Source organism: Protopterus annectens, chromosome 11.part0 (assembly GCF_019279795.1).
Source record: "Protopterus annectens isolate FY-2018-M chromosome 11.part0, PAN1.0, whole genome shotgun sequence".
NCBI classification, from domain to species: domain Eukaryota; kingdom Metazoa; phylum Chordata; order Ceratodontiformes; family Protopteridae; genus Protopterus; species Protopterus annectens.
In genome coordinates, this window is record NC_056745.1 from 467,185,832 (window position 1) to 467,206,963 (window position 21,132).

The 21,132-nt window shown below is 38.5% G+C and overlaps 1 protein-coding gene across 2 annotated transcripts in view; it reads left to right on the forward strand.

Annotated features, from left to right (window-relative positions):
* Positions 1 to 21,132, forward strand: part of GLIPR1 (GLI pathogenesis related 1) — a 1,221,813-nt gene that overhangs the window by 298,085 nt on the left and 902,596 nt on the right. For both annotated transcript variants that reach the window (XM_044087974.1, XM_044087975.1), the window contains exon 2: positions 6,034 to 6,282. In XM_044087974.1, the coding sequence (XP_043943909.1) occupies positions 6,034 to 6,282 (249 nt within the window). The remainder of the gene's footprint in view (positions 1 to 6,033; positions 6,283 to 21,132) is intronic.

Below are 21,132 nucleotides of genomic sequence, written 5' to 3' on the forward strand. Positions count from 1 at the left end.
AAAATTTTCAACCCTCCTTGCCAAAATATAATAGAAATGTTCCTGTCAGTTCAGGTTCCTTTCATAAGAAACAGAATCAGTTCAGGTTCCTTTCATAGGAAACAGAATAAACAATCCCACCCAGCAAGGCACAGGTAAACAAATTTCCAGAAAAAGGAGGTTCAAAGAAGAAAGGAGGGTTCTCCCAAAATTAAAGAAGAATCTAAAATAGTAAACTGATTATATGCCTATTATGTTTTCCCCTCCCCAAAGTCTATGTTCTTCACTTCCCTCTGTCGTTCCAGATAACTTCAGACACTTGAGTTCTAATAATCTTTCAGAAAGACTACAACTGGTAAGGGATTACATTCCTTCTTGTCAAGGGATTCCACTGCATCCATACAATCAAATCTCGGTGATTCCTCCTATCCTAGATCAAATGCTATCTCTGGGGGTTATAGAATCTGTTCCTTCAAATCAAGTAGGGAGTGTTTTTTATTCAAGAATCTTTCTAGAACCATAGAAAGAACCTGGAGACATGTCCTAGACCTCTCTTTTCTAAATCTTCACATCGAAATCACAAATTACAAAATTGTCCCTCTGCTGTCTCTATTATCTTTCATTCCACCTCTGTTTTCAAGTAACTCTGGATTTAAAATTGTAGAACCACATTCCAATTCTAAAAGGTTACAGATGCTTTGTTTGTTTTTTTTTGTGTCTAGTTTACATTTTCAGTTGTCAACAACTCCAAGAGTATTTACAAAGTGCAGGCCTACTGTAATAGCTAAGTGTAGTTGGGAGGACATTCACATTTTTATATATTGAGATGACTGTCTTACTTTTACCAATTCTTTTACAAATTGTTGCGAATTGCTTGCTTGAGAATTTAAAAAAAATCTGGGATTTCAGGGGAACAGAGAGAGGTCTGTCATTCTGTCTCAAAGGATAGTGTTTCTGGGATGTTTCCTGGATATATCCACCACAATGGCTTTCCTTCCTCAGGACAAAGAGGAGTTTTACAAGGAACCGTTTCTGATATTTTCCAGTTAGACACTGGCATTTATCAGGGAATATCTCAGGATTCTAGGTTTCATGGCCGCCTTTGGTCAGACTTCACATGAAGAAAATTCAGTAGTTCATTAAATCAATTTGGACTTCACACTGGCAGTGTCTGTGGAGCAAGCAAAACTAACTAAAAATTAGAACACGTAAATTTCAAAGAAATTATAGCACTAATAAATGCTCTCAAATCTCTGAACCATCTCTGGATTACAAACTTTCTACTACTGATTAGGGACAACACCACAATGATGTGCTAAATAAGAAAATGGCGGGGAGGAGACCAGATCCTATCCCCTTTGCAGACTAGTTATGGTAGCCAGGGAACTAGCAACTCAACACAATCTGAACCTCCTGCCTTTTTAAAGCCTGTCAGACCAGAATGTTATAGCAGACAAGCTGAGCAGGGTCAGAATAAACCCTCCCAACTAGAAGTTGTATCCAGGGGGTTCCAGGAATTGATCCAACTTTGGGGAGTGACGAACATATAAAGAAATTCTACTCCAGAATTCCTTGCACAAAGGGCTGGAAGACAGATGCCTTTTCATTCCCATGAATGGGTTGTTGTTGTGTGCCTTTCCTCTCTTTCCAATGATAACCATGGTTCTTCTAAAGATTTAGAAGGATTCTCCAAAAATGATACTGAAAAAGATTTTCCAGAAATGATACTAGTAACTTCCTTTTAGCCTTGGCAACAGTGGTTATCCCTTCTTCTTAACATGGCCAATGGAAACTACCACAAGCTCCTCACAGGATGGATTTACACAGGTCAGGGGCTGTTTAAAATACCCCAGCCTTCAATTTCTTTGATTCACTGCCAGGATGATAGAATTTTAAAACTTTTTAGACATCTGTTTTCTGAGGACATGCAGCAGGTATCAAAGAAAGCTAAGAAACCTGCTACTACAAACTTGGGTAAGTGGAAAAGATTTTCTAGTTGGTGCTAAAGCAAGAACCAGAACCCTTTTAAGGTCCATATGCCTTTTGGTTCTACATTATTTGTGTGACTTATTATCCTCTGGAAATTCTTACTCTTCTATCAAGATACACCTCTTGGCATTCACTGCTTGTCTGCTCATGTACTTCCCTCTTCTTCCCTGCTACACCTTTTGAAAGTTTTTTTTATCTGTCCACCTAGAAAACAGGTGGTTACTTCTTGGGAGCTCAATTTTGAACTAAGGAGACTTATACTTTTTCCTTCTGGACCTTCTCATGATATTAATTTGAAGTTCTTATCTTGGAAAACAGTGTTACTAATTGCTCTGACTTCTGCAAAAGGAATACCTGAGATACAAGCTCATAGAGATTCAGTCCTATCTCATCTTTCACAAAGGTAGGTTAACTTTGAGAACAAATCCTTCCTTTACACCTAAAATGGTTTCAGAGTTCATTGTGAGCTAGTCTATTCATATTCCTGTTTTAAATTCAGATCCAAAAATAGAGAAGAAAGAATTATACAGACTCTGGATGTCCACAAGCAACTCCGATATTACATTGACAGAGCAAAAATCTTCAGGAATTCACATCAATTGTTTATTTCATATGAAGGTAAGAAAAAAGGCAGTGCATGTCAAAACAGCCACTTTCTAAATGGCTCTGTCATACTACTGTTGTTTGTTATTCTCATCATAACAAAACACTTTCAGGCAAGGTCAGTGCTCACTCTACCAGACCTTGGTTATTTCTGTGGCTTTTTGGAATGGAGTGAATTACAGAAATATACTAGATGCAGGAACTTAGACATATATGCATACCTTTATCAAGGACTACAAACTGGAGTGTTTCTCTGCGTGTAGAGCAGACTTTACTGGGACTGTTCTTCAGGGGTTCCTGGCTCTGCTCTTTCTTCCTCCTCCCTTTCACTCTAACCTCTGGTATTCATCTGATACAGCTTGGACTACTGCAACAGTGATCTAATGATAATATAGTACAATTGTCAAAGTAAACTTACCATAACAGTAGATGTTTGAATAGAGCACTGTTGTAGTAGGAACATCCGACCTATTTCCAATTTTTTTTGTTGGTCTTTTTGCCAGGATGTCGTTTTTTGCCATTTTTTTTTCTATTGACACATACCTATCTGAATGAGCTGTAGCTTCTCTTGTTATGAGGTAGGAAAGATCTGAGAGTTTGGATCATAGGAGGTTGCTAGGCTATCAACCAGGAGGTCATTTCAAGTTTAACTATTTCATCTCAATGTAATACCATAGATACTCTAGTCAATATCCAAAATTGTCTTTATTAATGACTGCCCATGTCCAGGATAGTTGTGGTCCCTGGTAAGAATTTACGATGCCCTATCCACTTGTGGTGCCCTTAATACTGCTGTTTTTGAGCTGTAGAGTTGTTAGCACATGGGAACAGGCCCTAAAGCATTGGAAGCTGGCTGATAGCCCAGTCCTTGTCAGGATATGTCCCACATAGCTTAGGCTACTGCAACAGTTACGTATTCAAACGTCTACTGTTATTTTAAGTTTACTTACACAACTGTACTTTTTTCACTCAAAGCTATTCTTTTAGGTGAATCATTTACACAGGATGAGTAGTTTAGAACACCATCCAAATAGTTACTGAACTCCATACCTAGAATATAGTAAAAGGACTTTTACCAAACCCAAAGTGACCATCCCTTAGGAACAGACTTAATTATTACTTATTAAAAAAAATGACATGTCAGTTTCCACACCCCACTCTAACTCTTTCATCCCATCATTTTACTGAATGGTATAATCCTCCTAAGAACTCAAAGTCACCATACACCGTCTGTATTATAACTACAAGGAACAGTAATGAGTATGGGAACACCTTGCTTAGAAGTTCTGTAGGGAGTACTTCAGTCAGCTTCCTTCATGTGTGACAAATATGAGTAATATTTAAATTGTATTTAAATTATACAGCTACATTCAATCTTATTTAATGGAGAAAATGTATCAAAGCTGCATCATTTTAGTTTGAGATACCATGGCACAAATCTATTACCTTTTTCTGCCTGGAGTATTTGAATTTCCTTTCCATTTCCAGCCTAGACTATATATATATTGATGTTTTATTATTTTAAATTTAAAAAGAGAAAAAAAGACAGACTGAATGATTTTGGTACTTTTTTAAATTTAGTTATAATTTAGCAATTTGACATAAATTTGACAGTTAATGGTGTAATTGTTGCTCATGTGCAGCAGTCTGTATAATCAGAAAATGGAAACAGTTTTAGTTTGGGCAACAGTTTCTTGAATTCTGACAAAAAAACATTTAGAATGTGGGCATAAATTACTTAGCATCAGACAAACTGAAGTGTTTCTATCTTCATGACTGTTGGTCTTCCAACTCTTGCCTGTACCATCCCACTTGATTCTTCAGTGTTATCCCTGATATCTTTCCAAGGTCAATGTATCTCCCATTTCTGGACAATTTGACCTCCAGAGTAGATAATAAACAAATCAGGTTAAGAATAGTACCTGGCATTCTGTGAAGGCAAAGCATTTACTAAATCTTTCCTTCTCAGATTATGAAGGTGGGATGGTGCCTCCTTTTCCATTGCAGCTACAGTTCTTGCAGGAATGTCATTTTGGCATAATTGTCTAATGGAATACACATTTGCTGTATATTTTTGAATGGCAGTTATTGAATATGCAGTTTGAATGAAGTAGCTTGCAGCAGACACTGTTTTATCTTACAAAATTATATCCATTCAAAATCAGCCAATAATAATTAGATAAGTAAATGAAAATGAGAATTCAGTTTCTTTACAATTCCATTCCAGGAAGAGTAGCTGAGTTATATGCAAAACATTGAGGAACATATATATCCAAAATAAGATACATCTTCTTGCCTGTCCTTGTGCTTCTCCTTTATCCCTGTCTTTTTTCTTGTCACCTGGTACATTTTATTTTAGACAATGTGCTCATTTTGTTGCAGTCATACCTTGATTTACTTTACTTGGTCCTTAACTTATGTATTCCTCCAGTACTTCTTCATATAACTTGTTACAAGGCAATTCCCATGATTGCTGTTGCTCAAAACTATACTCCCATATTTACTGTTAAAGTAGTACACGAATCTAGAAAAAAAGTACACTAGTATGATCCACATAACTTTTGCTACACTCTTTTTTGGTGGTGTTTATTCTCTAAGTCAGAAATCTGCAACCTGCAGCTTTGGGCTGTATGCAGTTCATTGCTCCTTTTGGCTCCAAGATGATTTAAGAATATGTTTAGAGCTTTAAATTTACCTTTGGATTCCTAAATATCAGCATGTCCAGTATGATGTTCATCATATTGATCACTGCTGCTGCAGCAGCTTTAACTATGAGTTATATCCTGCCAAGGATATAACAGCTGGCCAGCTTCTAAAGCTTCAGTGCACCTTCCAAGTGCATAAACCATCAGCCAGCTTGAGCTGAGCTGATTAAAAAGACAGTTTTTTTTGTGCCAAGCCATTCAGACCTTTTCTGCTGCCAAACAGTATGCTGCTCTGAGGCTTTCGAAGATCAATGGTCAGCTTGTGCTGTTCCTTTGCTGGGCAGATAAGTTCTGTTTGGGGAAAAAACGTCCACTTTATTCAAATTTTTATGTTCATTATTTATTTTGAAATCACTATTTATTTATTTTTTTTTAAATGATTTTATTGTATTTTCCTGTTTAGGAAGGCTATCTTTAAGCTAGGAGTGTATCTTTTAACGAACTGCCACAAATCTTAACTTTTAAACAGAAGCAGTCTTTCTTCTTGTCAGTTTAAAACTTGTTTAAAGTAAGTGAAAACTATTTTTCATGTGGAGAAACTGTTCTTATTTTAATTTTTGGAGCTGACAAAGGAGTATACTAATGCAAAACTTGCTTATAGTTGTAAAATTTGATTTCATTTTACAAATTATATTTGGCTCTCATTCATGAAATAAGCTGTGAAGAAACGCATCTATCTGTCACACTGATTAGTCAATTTGATCTGTAGAAAACCACTAGAACTACCTTACTTGTAATACTTTTCATATTTTTACAGACCTGGGATCATGCTTTGGCAAAAACAGCTAGAGCCTGGGCAAGGAAGTGCCAGTTTAAGCACAACATTCATCTGCAGACGCCTGGTAAAGTTCATCCTGAATTTTCACCTGTTGGAGAAAACCTGTGGGCTGGAGCACCAGTTCCCAGTTTTAATGCATCAATGGCAGTAAAGAACTGGTATGATGAAGTGAAAGATTATGACTATGCAAGCAGAGCTTGCTCTAAAGTCTGTGGCCACTACACACAGGTATGGAAGTACAACTATCTTCAAATCTTTAGCTTTTTTCTTGATCTACTGAACATTTTACTTACACGTAAACAAAACTTGGCATTCACTGTATTTGGTCATATATGGAATGCACATTTTAGTGTACATTATTTTACATGTTTATTCATGTGATGTGGCTGATAAGATGTATTGCCTTAACTCTGTATGTTAAATGCTGCATTGAAAGGAAAAACATTTAGAAGAATTCATGCAAGTTGAATGGAACTCTCTCATCTCAAGTTCCACTAGCCAGAGTTACAGAAGTTACATTAGTGTACAAATGACTTTTCAGCTTATTGCTGTGTAATGTTAATTTTTGCTGTTGTCAAATCAGATAGGAATTGCAACACATAACTTCACTGTGTTGTTAAAGAAGAAAAATATCACATATTGTGCATTATACACTGCACTAGATATGATAATTAAAGTTATGTGTCCAGCAGTTACCATACAGTACTTGAGTCAATTACAGCATTAAGACCAGAGGTTCCCAGTTTGATTTTTGGTTGGGTGCCTCCTGTGTGGAGTCTGCATGTACTTCCTGTGTTTGAGTGGGTTTTCTCCTAGTGTTGCCATTTTCTTCCACATTCCAAAGAGATGCAGTAGCTGGATTAGATGCTCTAAATTGGCTGAAGGTGTGACTGTGTGCACATGTGTGAGGTATGGAAAAACAACTGCTGCAGGGCTAGCCACCTGACAGCATAAACATTGGCTCTAGATGATATAGTCACTGCTGACATGACATCACGACCCCACGTGCAAAACTGGGAAAAAAAGGGATTATGGATGGATGGACTATGTACCAAATTTTGGGAATTTCTCCACTCCTATCTCAAAGATACTTCTTCCTACCACAAAATTGAAAACTGAACTAAAATTCCATCTTAGAAATCAAGCAGAGTAAAAAATGCATTCTGCCTGGTCACATAACTAAATTCACATTTACAATGTAAATGTCCATTCACAAACCCACGATTAACTCAGGAATAAAACTTAATAGCTATCTGCCTGCTGTGAACTGGAATAAATTGCCACTAGAGATCCATCTCCTTAGATCCAAACCCCAATTCAGAAAGACAGTAAAAAATCACTTAAGCAAAACTAAACTATGTCAGTGCTATCTCCTACCTGATTGATTCACCTCTCTTAGCTACCCTATGTCTCTCCTTTTTTATTTTATTTTTTTTAATAAATCTTTACAACTCTGTTTTTTCTAAACACTCTTTTGTCTTTAATTTGTAAATTATCTTTCCTTCCTCTTTGCCTCTATTCTCTTTTAGTATTCTTTTTGTTACTTAACCTCTTTTTCTTTCATACTATGCCAGTTTATTCTTGTCTGTGGTATATGACTTTTAAACAGTCAAATGAATAAGCTTAGTAATTCTTTCTTATTTGTACCTACACTCTTATCAATTGTGTTTGCCCTATAATTATAACCATATGTATTCTTCTACTCTACATTTGTACCTACACATGCTATAATGCTGATTCTTATTTCCATGTATTTTTAACCGGCTTTAGTTATTCTACGTATGTTTCTTGTTTTACTAATTGAATACTAAGTCAACTTTATTGCATGTATTTACTGTGGAGCTTTTCTCCCCGGTTCTCCACTGAAAAAGGGCTCTGTCCCAGCTGGATCAACCCAGTCAACAAATGTCAAACAAGCAAACAAACAAACATAACCAAATCATCACTATATGTGTTGTCCTTGCAATTTCTTTATTTTACCTTTTTAATCTGACATTGTCTAGAATTTGTATGTAATTAACTTATCATTTTGCTGTGTGTTGCTCAATATACTGTATATATAAATGTTTAGATACTGCATTTTTTCTCTGTATTCATAGTATGCTTGTTAAGTACTGGATTGTTTTTTTTTTTTTGTTTATTTTGTATATTCCAGACCACGACTGAAATTTGTCAGCTGTGATCAGTATTCTGCCCCCACTGAACAAATTCAAATAAATAAATAAATTTCAAGGTAGAAGAATATAGCTTCTCTACTAGCTGAGTATTATTATTTTTTTTTTGCAAATAATTTAAGAAAGGAAATAGATGATTTTTATATTCATCATCTTATCATACCACAGCAAACATCTGTGATAGTGATTATAAGGTATTGAGTTGTCTGAACTCTGCTTTCAGATTAAGGCAAATAAATTTCCTTCCACCTAGGCTCCCTTTTTCAAAAAAGCAATTCAAGCAATAAGGTGCTGCCAAAAAAAAAAAAAAAAAACAATGGCAAGGAAGCTTCAAAAGAAAGAAAAAGCCTTTCAAAATTAAGGATAGTCCAAAAAATCATAATGACTTTTGGCATCGACAGGCTTCTCTCCCCTCCCACCCTGGCAATCTCTCACTCTGAGTTTGCTTCTTTCTATATGTAACCCCTTTGTTTCAGACAGATGGGTTCTCAAAGTCATTCAACAGGGGTGCACTCGATAATGGCAGTCCTTCCCTTCCAGGGGATTCCTCCTTGCACAGTAAACCAGTTATCCTTGTTTCATGCAGTTATGGAACAAATATTACCTTTCCTTTCTCATTGTTTTCATCCAGGTCCAAAAGTTCAAACTACTATCCTTTCAGATCCTTTTTCATCCTGCCCCTTTACAGCCTTTCTCAGTAAAGCTAGAGTTAAAATATTTTTACCATTAAATTCCAATTGGCAAGTATTTCAGACTTTTTTAAGATTTTCTGTAGCTGGCTTACAATATCAGTTCTCCATCTTACACTTTGTACTGTCTACTGTTCTAAGGGTATTTACAAAGTGACTGACTCCAGCAACTGCTTATTGTAAACTTTAAGCATTCACATTTTTCTGTACTTGGATGATTACTGGCTCTTTTTCCATTTGTCAAAAGTCCTTAGCAAGTGTTCAGAATCTTTCTACTCAATCTGAGGTTTCAAGTGAACTTACATAAATCTTCTTTCAACCCTTCTCATTGATTCATAGGTTTGTAGGTTTGTGTTAGATTTACAAACATAAGCCTAGCCATGCAGCCCCAGTGTGCTCCACTTGTTATCTTGAACATAGTATATAGGAGTATATTAGTTAAGACATAATCTAATGACTGCCCCTGTCCATTAAAAACATGAGCACCAGACAAGTGGTGACTTTACAGTTTCTCATTCAGTGGTCCAGGTTACATCTGTCATTAAGCTGAAGAAAACAAAGTATAAAGGTAGGGCTTTAAGGCAATCCACATAGGACTCTGTGCTTAGGCAGTGTATTCTTTTTGTATGGAATCTTTGCAGTTGCAGTATTATAATTAGGTACATACCAAAGGGGCATTATACTCAGTGATGGGCCTGGCAAGTGCCAAATACAGAGGCACAATTACTACCCTGGACCTAGATGCCATGCCCTTACTTATAAGTTGAGTGACATAGAATAATTTCTGTACTAACCTGGATGCAGACTGGTCGAAGGCCAGGTTGGTATCTACATGTGCTCCTAAATTCCTGACTACTTGGTCTACTCTTCGGGGAGTTCTATCAATGATGTAGTTTCCCGGGGTGACCATATTACAGAAGTGTACAGTTATGCATTTCTTTTTGGCATTGAGTTGTAAGTGGTGGCTTTGGCATCAGTCATTTGTCTGTGTTAGACCCTCTTGTAAGATATTAATATCTTGGGATTCTATGACTTCCCCCAGTTTACAACCATCTGTGAACTTCATTAGCCAGAGGCCACTGAGATTGGCTTTGACTTCCGAGAAGTAGATACCAAAGAGGAGTGGGCCCAGCATAGAGCCCTGTGGGACTCCACTGTTGACCTGTGGAGATGGTCTCACCAGTCCTAATTTTCTGGGTGCTGTCTGTGAGCCATCTGGGTATTCAGCGTGTTATATAGGGCTTTATGCCTAATTCCTTACATCTGTTAATAATGCCCAAGTGGGGTATTGTATCAACTGCCTTAGCCAGGTCAAGGTTGCCAGTTTCTGCCTCATCTGCTACCTTGTTGATCTTTACAAATAAGTTCACCAGGTTTAGTATACATGACCAGCCCTTGAAGAAACAAAACTGGGGTGGTGCCAGTGTCTGAAGCTTTCTTAAATCTTTGTTGTCTATTTCCATAATAATTTGTTCCATGGCTTTGCATATAAGAACAGTCAGACTAATGTATATGTAAATGTCCTGACTAAAATCAGTGTTGCAGTATTCATAATGAATGGGTTATCACTGCTGACATCTGGCCAGGCCAAAGCTTTACCTACCCAGAATCGTATGCCTGACATGTGACCTCAGCTTGTAAGCATAAAGGTGGATAAGCAGACATACGAGTGTAAGTCCGCAGACTATCTCGCCAACAGCCTGAATGCAACTGAGCCAAGTATCATGATCTTGGAGGGTCCAAAGGTCATTCCCTAAATACTAGTTAGGGAGGAGATCCCAGGTAAACTTTTTAAGGTATGTCAAGAATCTGAACCACCATGTTTGATTCAAGCAGATGTCATGCCTAAGAAGAAATGCCAAAAAACTAAACATATAACTTCTTCCCTCCTCCTTTTAGGGACAAGGAATGGGCAGACATTTCTTAAGGCCCATACAAAGCCATTATGGTCCTCAAGCTACTGTCCTTTTCTTCCCAGCTCGACACCACCTCCCCTCAAAAGCTTGCTGTGGATACATCTCCTTCTGAAGATGAGAAGATTTTTGATTCAGATCATTCCCTGGCATATTCATCGGAGATCAACTCCCTTGAAAAACTCCAATCTGAGGGTGAAGACTCCTTTTCTCCTGACTGTCCTGTGGAAAAAACTTCTTTTGGAGAGACAGTATTAAACATGATGAAATGATAAGGCTAGTAGAGCTATGAATAGGCAGAGTAAAAAGGTTTATACCTCCTCTAGGTATATCCTCTATATTCAAGGATATAAATTACCAAACCCAAATGACCAAATATTTGATATCCATCATCAATTCCTTAAACAAGGTAGTGGTGGACCAACATGGGACTGATTCTAAACAACAAATATTATCTGTTTGTTTAATTAGGCTACACAAGTAGCCAGCCATAGCATTAAATGTAGTTATGATGCTGTAGAGGCCTCGTCCAGAGCAGCTGCCACTGATCCCATCCTCTGCAGATATGAATGGTTGCACAATTAACCCATACGTGAGGGCTTGGAAGCTAAAACTGTAGATTTCTCTTTAGACAGAAACCTCTTATTTGGACCTCAAGGCAGCCACTCTTTTGAAAATGCTTCATGAGCAAGCAAAAACCATGAAGGACTGCAGACTACTTCTGTTAAACTCTGTACCCATATACCAGAGGAATTACGCAACAAAACTCACCTCTTTTGTTAGAAGAGATCCTAGGCAAAACCTGAAACACAGGAAGGTCCATAGAAAAAGATTCCCAGAGAAAACATAGAGAGATTCCTCTTCTGTAAGGCCTCCTTTTTCAGAAAAGTCTCTGGGACTATTTAAAAATTCTCATGCCCACCCTTCCCCCCACCCATACCCTTCCACTCCTAAAAAGGCTCACCCAGTCAGTCTTCACTTGGAAAAGATTACTACAGACCAATGGGTGCTTTCGATTACAAAAAAGGGGTATGCCATATCTGGATGGAAATCCCTCCTCTAAATGGCATGTCACCCCCCTCCCACAAACAGATGCACCTGTTTTCACCCATCCTATGGGAATTGCAGGCACAAGGCACAATAGAATTTTACCCCAGGAATTTGTGAGAAAAGGGTTTACTCCATACTTTTCCTACTACCAAGGGAAGAAGGGGAATTGAGACCAATACTAGATCATAGGATCACAGGAGATTATTAAGCTATTGACCCGGAGGTCATTTCATGCTTAGCCATTTCCTCCCAATGTAGTACCATAAAAATGCTAGTCACTACCCAAGATTGCATTTAGTTGTGACTGCTCATGTCCAGGAGGGTGTGGGCTCTATCCCCGGTAAGAATTTATGGTGCCCCATCCATTCTTCCATGTTCCTCTTGAATAGTGTCACAGAGGTGCTCTGTTTCACATGAATTGGTAGCTTGTTCCAAAGATGCGGCAGTCACTGGGAGATAAATCTGTCCCTCCGACATGTTCTATTTAAGTTGCAGACCATATTTAGGTCCCTGGAATGGGTAGCCCTAGTCCCATTTGATTTACGGGTGTGCAGCAAGTTCATTAGGTTTGGGTATTGGATTGCTTTGCAGGCCAGGCATGTCTCTCCTAAGATATGGAGTATAGTGACAGGGACTTTAGTTGGTCTGTGTAAGGCACATGCTGGAGCCCCTTGATCTTCTGTGTTAGAAACCTCTGAGGTCTCTGTAATTGCTGCAGGTGCTTAGCACAGTAGATGACAAACAGGGCAGTGTACTCAATTATGGGCCTGATAAGTGCCGAGTACAGAGGGGTATAACTTCTTTTCCTCTTGAGATGATGCCTTTACTGTTTAAGTGTGCTACACAGAAAGCTTTCTTTACTACAGTAGACACATGGTGGACGAAATTAAGGTTGCAGTCAACTTGTGATCCCAGGTCCCTTACCACTTCATTGGTACTTAGGGTATTGTTGTTGATTTGATAGTGTAAGGGGACATTGTTTGTGTCGAAGGGAATGATGATGCATTTCTTTGCATTCAGTTTGAGACCATGACTAATGCACCAGTCATTGGTCTGTGTGAGACCCTCCTGGAGTATACTGACATCATTAGGGGATTCAATGATTACATGTAGTTTGCAGTCGTCTGCAAACATGGTCTGCCACAACCCCTTAGCTTTGACCTGAACTTCTGAAAAGTATATACCAAACGTAGGGGGCCCAGCACTGACCCCTGTGGCACCCCACTGTTAATAGATCTGCTAGTTGATGTGGAGTCACCCACTTTGATAGTGTGTGTCCAGTTTGTGAGCCAGTTAGCAACCCATATTACAACAAAGGGGTTTACATTCAGTTTGCTAAGTTTATTGGTAATGCTCTGTAGATCTCTGTCTTTCTGTAAAACACTTTTCTGAAAGTGCAAACACAACAGCCACTATTATCCAGATACCTCTGCTCCAATAAACCAGAGATAAAGTGATAAAAAAACAGTGTAGACAAGGCTCTGGGTTAAAAGACAAAGTTTTGATAAATACACAAGCTCTTTCACCAAGTGCTTCATCAAGTGTAACATAAAATGTATAAAAGCACCATTTTTAACTTTTGAATTAAAATCACATGACAAAATAAATTACAAATTTAAAGAGACACATCCCAACTTCAATTCGTATAAAATATATGCAATAAATATGTATTGTTTTATATATTTTATGTTACACCTGATGAAGCATTTGGTGAAAGTGCATGTGTATTTATTAAAACTTTGTCTTTTAACCTGGAGCCTTGCCTACACTGGTTTTTTAACACTTTTCTGAAAGTGCCAGCTTTCAAAATGCTTTCCCTACACTCTCTGCTTCCATTTGTTCTGCCTCAGGCTTTACTAGTACCTACAGATTTTAAAGATGCATAGCTCCATATTTCAATTCATCTCCCCTTGCAAGAGATTCATAGGTCCATAGGTTGATACTAGGCTATCGGCCCTAGGGCCTATACAAGCCTAGCCATAACAATTCCCTGGCTATTTCTTCCCACACAGTTTACTTCTCTGGACCCCTGTCTAGCAGGGCGACTGACATGATCCCCGGGGTGAATTTCCTTTCTCCCATCCAGTCATCAAGGTTCTTTTTGAAGAGGGCCAAAAAGGCGCTCTACTTGATATGTATGGGCAGTCTATTCCAGAGTCTGGGGAGTCTCTGGGTCAGGAACCTGTCCCTCCAGTATGTTTTGTTTATTGTGATGACAAGGTTTAGATCCCTGGAGCATGTGACTCTGAGGGATTGGGATTTCTTTAAGTGTAGCATGTCCAACAGCTCTGGGTTTGACATGGCCTTGTATGTTAGGCAGAGATCGCCTCGGAATAGACGATATGCGACAGAGTATAGCTGGAGTTTTCCTCAGGTTTTCTTCTGGATCATCTCACTTTCAGTTTACTGCTTTGCTTTTTGGGCTTTCCACAGCCCCAAGAATTTACACAAAGTGTTTGTCACCAGTGATTGCCTTCTGTTAAATACAGGAAATCCAGGATTTTCCCTACTTAGATTACTTCTTAATCCAAGATTCCTCTCCTCAGATACTCTTACGGCACCTCCAACTAATCCTCAACCTACTTTCACAGTTGTGGTTCACTATCAACTACAGGATGCCCTCCCTGCAGCCAACTTAGAACTTAGTTTTCCTGGGCTGCAGACTGGACACCATAAAAATGCAGGCCTACCTGCCTCAGGAGAAAGTGCAGAGCATTGCAGATTACTTTCACAACATGACCTCCTACAGCTAGTGCTCTGCAAGAGAAATTACAAGGACCAAATGATGAATGGCATCAACTGTTCCATTGCTCCCACTAGCCAGACTGCATTGAGGAAAACACAGTGGTACCTGAAAACAGTTTGGTCTCAGCACTCTCACCTTCTAGACACAGTAATCCCACTTTTACTTTGTCTCAGGAGAGAATTCTTATGGTGGAGGGACCAGATAATCCTCAGCCTAGGACTTCCTTTCACCCCCACTACTTCCAGTTCAGGAAATGCTGACAGATGCCTAAGGCAAGGCATGGGGAGCCAGGACAGGGATACATCAGGTTCAAGGCAGATGTCAACCAAAACTTCTAAAGGAGCACATCACCATGAAGGAGATGAGGGCCCTGATCCAAGGTCTTCAAGTATTTTCTCATGTCTTGGGCCAGGTCTCCTAAAAGTGTTCACAGACAACACCTCAGTCATGTAGTACATAAACAAACAACAAGGAACCATGTCTTATCATCTATGCAGATTAGCACAGACTACCTGAGAAATTGCCACCTAGTGAAACATGTCTAGTAGATGCATACATCCCATGACAGAACAATGTGTTGGCAGATGCACTAAGCAGAACCTTGGAGGATTGTTACGAATGAACCCTCAAGAGACAGGTTTCCTGGATGTCCTCCACCACTGGGAGACATCTCAGATAGATCTCTTTACTTCAGAGTCCAACAAACTGCTCCCTCTCTTTTGCAGCAGGGGCTCTTACCCCTCATCCTGGAGGAGAGAAACTTTCAGTGGACAGGAAGATTCCTCTATGCCTTTCCTCCTCTAACTCTCATCCCAAGGGTTCGTCTAAAGATTCAAAATCTAAAGCCAGTACTCTTGTTAGTGATCCCATTCTGGCCAAGACAACATTAATTTCCACTTCTCTTCCACCTCACCAAGGCAGCTAGCACAATCTGCCACTACAAGTGGATATCATCACACAGCAGATGGGATCAATGACTGTTACACCCCAACCTGTCATCCCTGCACCTAACTCTGTGGATGATAGGGTTTTAGTTTCTTACAGGCACCACCTTTCAGAGGACATAATTAAGGATCCATTGTTGTCTTTTCTGTCAGGGTTCAACCTGTGAGTTATTGGATCCAAATTGGATCCAACACTGACCAAATCCAAGCGACTTTAGCTCCTCAAATTCTGCCTCCTCTACCCAAAATGCTTAGCCCTAACTGAAAACCTTCACATCACGTTTACCTCCTTCCAAGACTGCAGCTTGGTCTCAAACTCTCTTGGGGTTGTATTCTCTGACTTTTGTATCTAACTTTTTAGATAGTGCATATGCATCTGATTTCCTGTTGTCCTTCTTGCTCTTCAGTTTAGTTACTTGTTAATGTGTTTTTGTGTGGTATTTCTTAATTTTCTTAGCATAGGTAGATTAGTAGCAGGTTGATTTGGTACTGTGGTAGCATTAGTGCTGAAGTTTGCAACTTGCTGAGCAGGAGCAGCTGATGCGATCCTTCCTGCTATGTATAGTTCCTTTGAGTTTGGGTCCTATACCTGAGTTCTCAGCTCCATCTAATATGTTTCTTCCATCAGCCCCAATAGCACCAGAGTTTTTGGATCCAAGAGGTAGTGCAAGAGGAAGTAGCTGTATTCCCCAGGGCAGTCACTCACTGAGGACACCAACCTCAATAATGCAGAGGTGTCCTCAAAATCCCCCAGTCAGAATGCCTCATTCAGCGATCTTATGGAGCACAAGGTTGTACAGCCAAAGCCCTTTCTCTGGAGGAGTTGGTGTTTCGGGAGGTTTTCTTGGTGTGTCTATCCACATCCTGTGTGGTCCCTCCTCTGGAAGCACATATTGATTTGGTATCTTGGAGGGCCTGGAGAGAGCCCAGTATGGTGGAACATATACCAAACAAACTCAACAAAATCTTGGATCCTCCTAAGGATGTCAACATTGGAGTAAGAGTCCTGCCCTCTAATAGGGAGTTTAGAACATTGGACCAGTTGTGGAAGCACTTCTGAATGTCAGCCACATTTGCACTGAGGGTTTAAATTACCTTGCCCATTTGAGACTTCAGTGGGACATTGTGTCCGAAGTATCAAGAATGGTTAAGACACAACAGACTGCAGAGTCTCCGAAGACTGTGGAGACTCAGTTATTCACCTTGCAGTAATTGCTAACGTGTCCATGCATCTACTTTCTAATGCAGCTGATAGCATGGAACTGGATGTGTGTGCCCTCATCACCATGCATTGGATGCTTGGATGAAGCTGTGAACTTTGCAGATAGTTTCAAGACATCCTTTGTTAATGCCCCATATGATGGCTCCTCACTCTCCAGGCCAAAATTTAAAATCACCTTGACCAGGAGTGAGCAGGATTGGAAGACCCTGTCTGCCATCTGAGGGTGTTTTACTACTCTCCAACAGACCTTTTCCAGTAATCAGAAAGGGGAAATGCCTCTTTTTCTGAAAAACACAGCAGCCTTTTTAAGAGACTTCTGAGGAAGGTTCCACATGTGGAAGGGTGGGTAAGCAGAATGGGTGCCTCCCACATGCCATACATAATCCACAGAATTAGAGATTCTGTGCAGCTTTCCCTGGGAGGCTCTTCCAGAGCCTCTGAAGGGTTTCCTGGCTGTCAGACTCTGGAGGCTGTTGGGTGTCATTCTTGTCTGCTTCCAGAAGCTTCGGAGCCATCACCTCAGATGCTTGGATGTTATGAGTCGTATCCAGAGGCTACATGATTCTGTTTTTAATTTCCCTCAAAAAAATGCAGAATACCTTCCAGATGTGCCACCCTGTCAGTGAAGGCATGCAGCTTTCAAAATCAAAAAACTGTTAGAAAGTCAAATCATCCAGGAGGTCCCACAAGATTAACATAGATCCAGGATCTATTCCAGATTCTTGCATTATGGAGCAGTTATTGGAGCAGCATTTAGAACTTACTAAAAAGCTACTTTCAGCAGTCAAAGAACAGGGGTACAAAGCAACATCCGGAGATGTCACCATTACCGATAACGAGGGCAATAATGTGCTGATTTCAGAAGCAGATGAACTACTTCTTACGTTACATTCCACCCCGGGCACATCTAGGAACCAGCCAACTGCTAGCAGTAGTTCTCAGGAATCCATGGGAGGACGGATGGCGCCAAGGAGGGCTGCACCAGTTAGCCAAGCACTTCCGCCGCCGATTTCAGAAGGGAACGCTAGAGATGGCAGCAGTAATCGATGGGAGAGAGGACACCCATTACCCGGTTTGGATATTTTATTATCAGCACCAAGATTAACAGTAGTTCAACAGTCGAATGATATGGGGAATTTAAATAAGCAATTAGAAGAGTTCGATAAACAGTTAAGGAAGTATAAGGCCCTACAAATGGACAATGTTTTTCTTGAACGTTCGCTGGAACTTAATCAAGTACCAAAGGGACTTAGAGTGCTTAAGGTACCGTTTGGCTTTGACGATAAAGAACTATTCAAAGAACTTTTGGATATTTATGACAATGCTGGTAAGCAGCTTATGAAATTGATTATCAAAAACAATAACAACAAGTTAACAAAACTTAATGAAAGTTTATTACAGTTGGACAGTAGTATAAAAAGTGATTTACTTTTTGAAGTTAACAAATATAGATTGGATAACATTTTAACTGATATGAACAGATATGTTAGCAAAGGTTTAGATTTTAAAAACAAAAAGCTACGTAGGGACACAGATGACTATTTTAATAACAGAGCCTACAATCATTTTAAGGAATATAAAAGACAATGGAGGGTTGTGGACCAGAATTTTTCAAGTAATGCTGCTAGTAATGATGATGAGGGTGGAAACTTGTATGGGGACAGAAACAACTTTGGCTATAATAATATGCATAGGAATGATCAGGGACGACAAGATTTTTTAGAAGAGCAACCACTAAGGAGATCGGAACGTCTAAAGGGGCGTTACCAGGGGCAAAGATATTACCAGAACCAATACAGGAACAGATAAATAGTTTATGTTTACAACGTCAGATTAGTACAGATAACTTAGGAAATGTTAATAGATGCATGACAAACGGGATGATGAAGAAGTTATTAATGATGTTGACAATCAAGATCATTTAGAATTTAACAGCAATGAATTTTGTTCTTTTACAAGTGTATTTAATGATTGTGTATGTTTGAATCAAAGTAATGTGAAAACAGATTTTTTGGCCATGCATTGTGAAATATCCACAGATGGGGGTTTTTCAGTTTATAATTATTCAGATAAAACATTAAATACAGACTATATATCCCTTTTTAAAAAAGGTTTTAAATTTATTCCTACGTTCAAGCTTGACATTGGTAGAGTTCTAGTCAATCTTAGGCTTTATACAAGAAAGCTGAACTTAAAAATATTTTTTCACAACCAAGAAGAAGTATGGAAAAAAGACACACGCAGTTTTACTTTAAAAAAAGCTAGTACATTCATACCCCCAAGTAATCCAGTAATTCATTTATTTGAAATGTTATGCGATTTACAAATTAGAAAAGCCTTAAAAGTTAAAGATATGGCAAACGAAAACTTAACAACAGCAGAGAGGTTTTGTCTTAACGAACTATGCACCAACAGCAAATATAGAATTATGAAACCAGATAAGGGGGGAGGGGTTGTGATTATGAGCAAAGTAGATTACAAAAATAAAATGATGGACATGCTCAATGACGAAACTACGTATGTTCGAACCTCAAGATACGACATGGTTAAAGCACAAACAAAAGTTGATTGGCAGCTATATGAGTTATTAATGGAAGGCTGTATTAACAAGGTTGAACATGACTATTTGGTAGTTACACACCCGGTTACACCAAAAGTGTTTGGAATACCCAAAATACATAAAGATGTAAGTAACCCCCCTTTTAGACCGATAGTAGCAGCAAAATTTTCGAAAACTGAACCTATGGCACATTATATTGATACAAGTTGTAAAGAGGTTCTGAATAACATTGCCCATATATTAAAAGATTCATGGTATTGCTTGGAGAAATTGCATGAGAACAAGGAAAACATTTCTACAGACACATACTTAGTGACCATTGATATTATTAATTTATTCTCAGTTATACCCCATGATAAAGGACTTGATTTGTTTGAAAAAAGTTTAACAAGGTATAGTAACCATCATACTGTTAAAAGAAAATTATTAATTGATTTCATGGAAATGATTCTCCACAACAACTTTTTTCAACAGGACGGTGAATACTATAAACAGGAGTCAGGGGTAGCGATGGGAGCAAGGTGCGCACCAGTTTATGCCAACTTAGTTTTGGTGGAATGGGAACAAGAATACGTATTTAATAGCATTTTTGGTCAAAAGTGGTCCTTTATCTCAGATTCCTTGACGATATTTTAGTAATTTGGAAAGGGAATATGGAAGACATGCAGGACTTCATAGATTATCTGGGAAAAACAACTTCTTTTTTAAAATTTACCTATAACATAGACAAGGACAAATGTGAATATTTAGATATTAATATTTACAAAAAGAATGGAACAATAGAATCAACTATATTTCGTAAAAAAACATTCTCAAATTCATATTTGCATTTTAAAAGTTGTCACCCTTATTTCCAGAAAAGAAATCTGGTAAAAGGGCAAATGATTAGGTTGTCGAGAATAATTAGTGAGGATGTTAATTTTATTAATGAGTTGATTTTTTTATGTCAAATGTTTACTGAAAGGGACTACCCGGATCATCTTATACATAGTTTAAAAGGTGAAATTTTAATGAAAAGAAAGGAACAGTTCAAGCCTATAATATACATAGGTAAAGAAGGGATGAACAAAAAAACTTGCACTGATAAAAACAAGACATGTTCACTAACTTTACCATACAATGACGATACAAAAGTTATAGTAGAATTGTTAAAGGAAGTATGGGAAAGTGTGTTCAGTATTGACACTAAAATTATTGATAAAATAGGTAAAACACCCTCCATTGTATACAGTAGGGGAAGAAACTTAAAAGAAATATTTGAATCTCAAGGAGCAAATAGCAAATCCAGTATGAAAAAATGTGGATTTTGCAAGAGCTGCAGATATATAAATGATGGGCCTTATGTTGCCATAACAGGATACAACAGAGCTATCAGATGCCCAGGTTTCGTGAATTGCAACACGAAACAAGTCATTTACTTAGCAACTTGTTTATCATGCGATGCATTCTATATAGGGAAGACAATCAGAAAACTGAGAGAGAGGATATGCGAACATAATAGAGATATAAAAAATAAAAAATCAACAAATGCTCTATACATGCATAGTTTGACATGTCCCAATTTCAAAAAAATTTTGTTCTTTGTACTAGATAGAGTGCCTGAAACTACAGTAAAGGAAGGGGATGTTAATAATTGGTTAGAGATGAAGGAATGCTTATGGCAGTTTAGGCTAAATGCATGTACAAAACCAGGCATAAATGAATATATATCTATTAGCAGCTTCTTGAGAATGAAATCAAGTATTATTTAAGTAGTATTTAGTTTATTCATGGCTTTTTA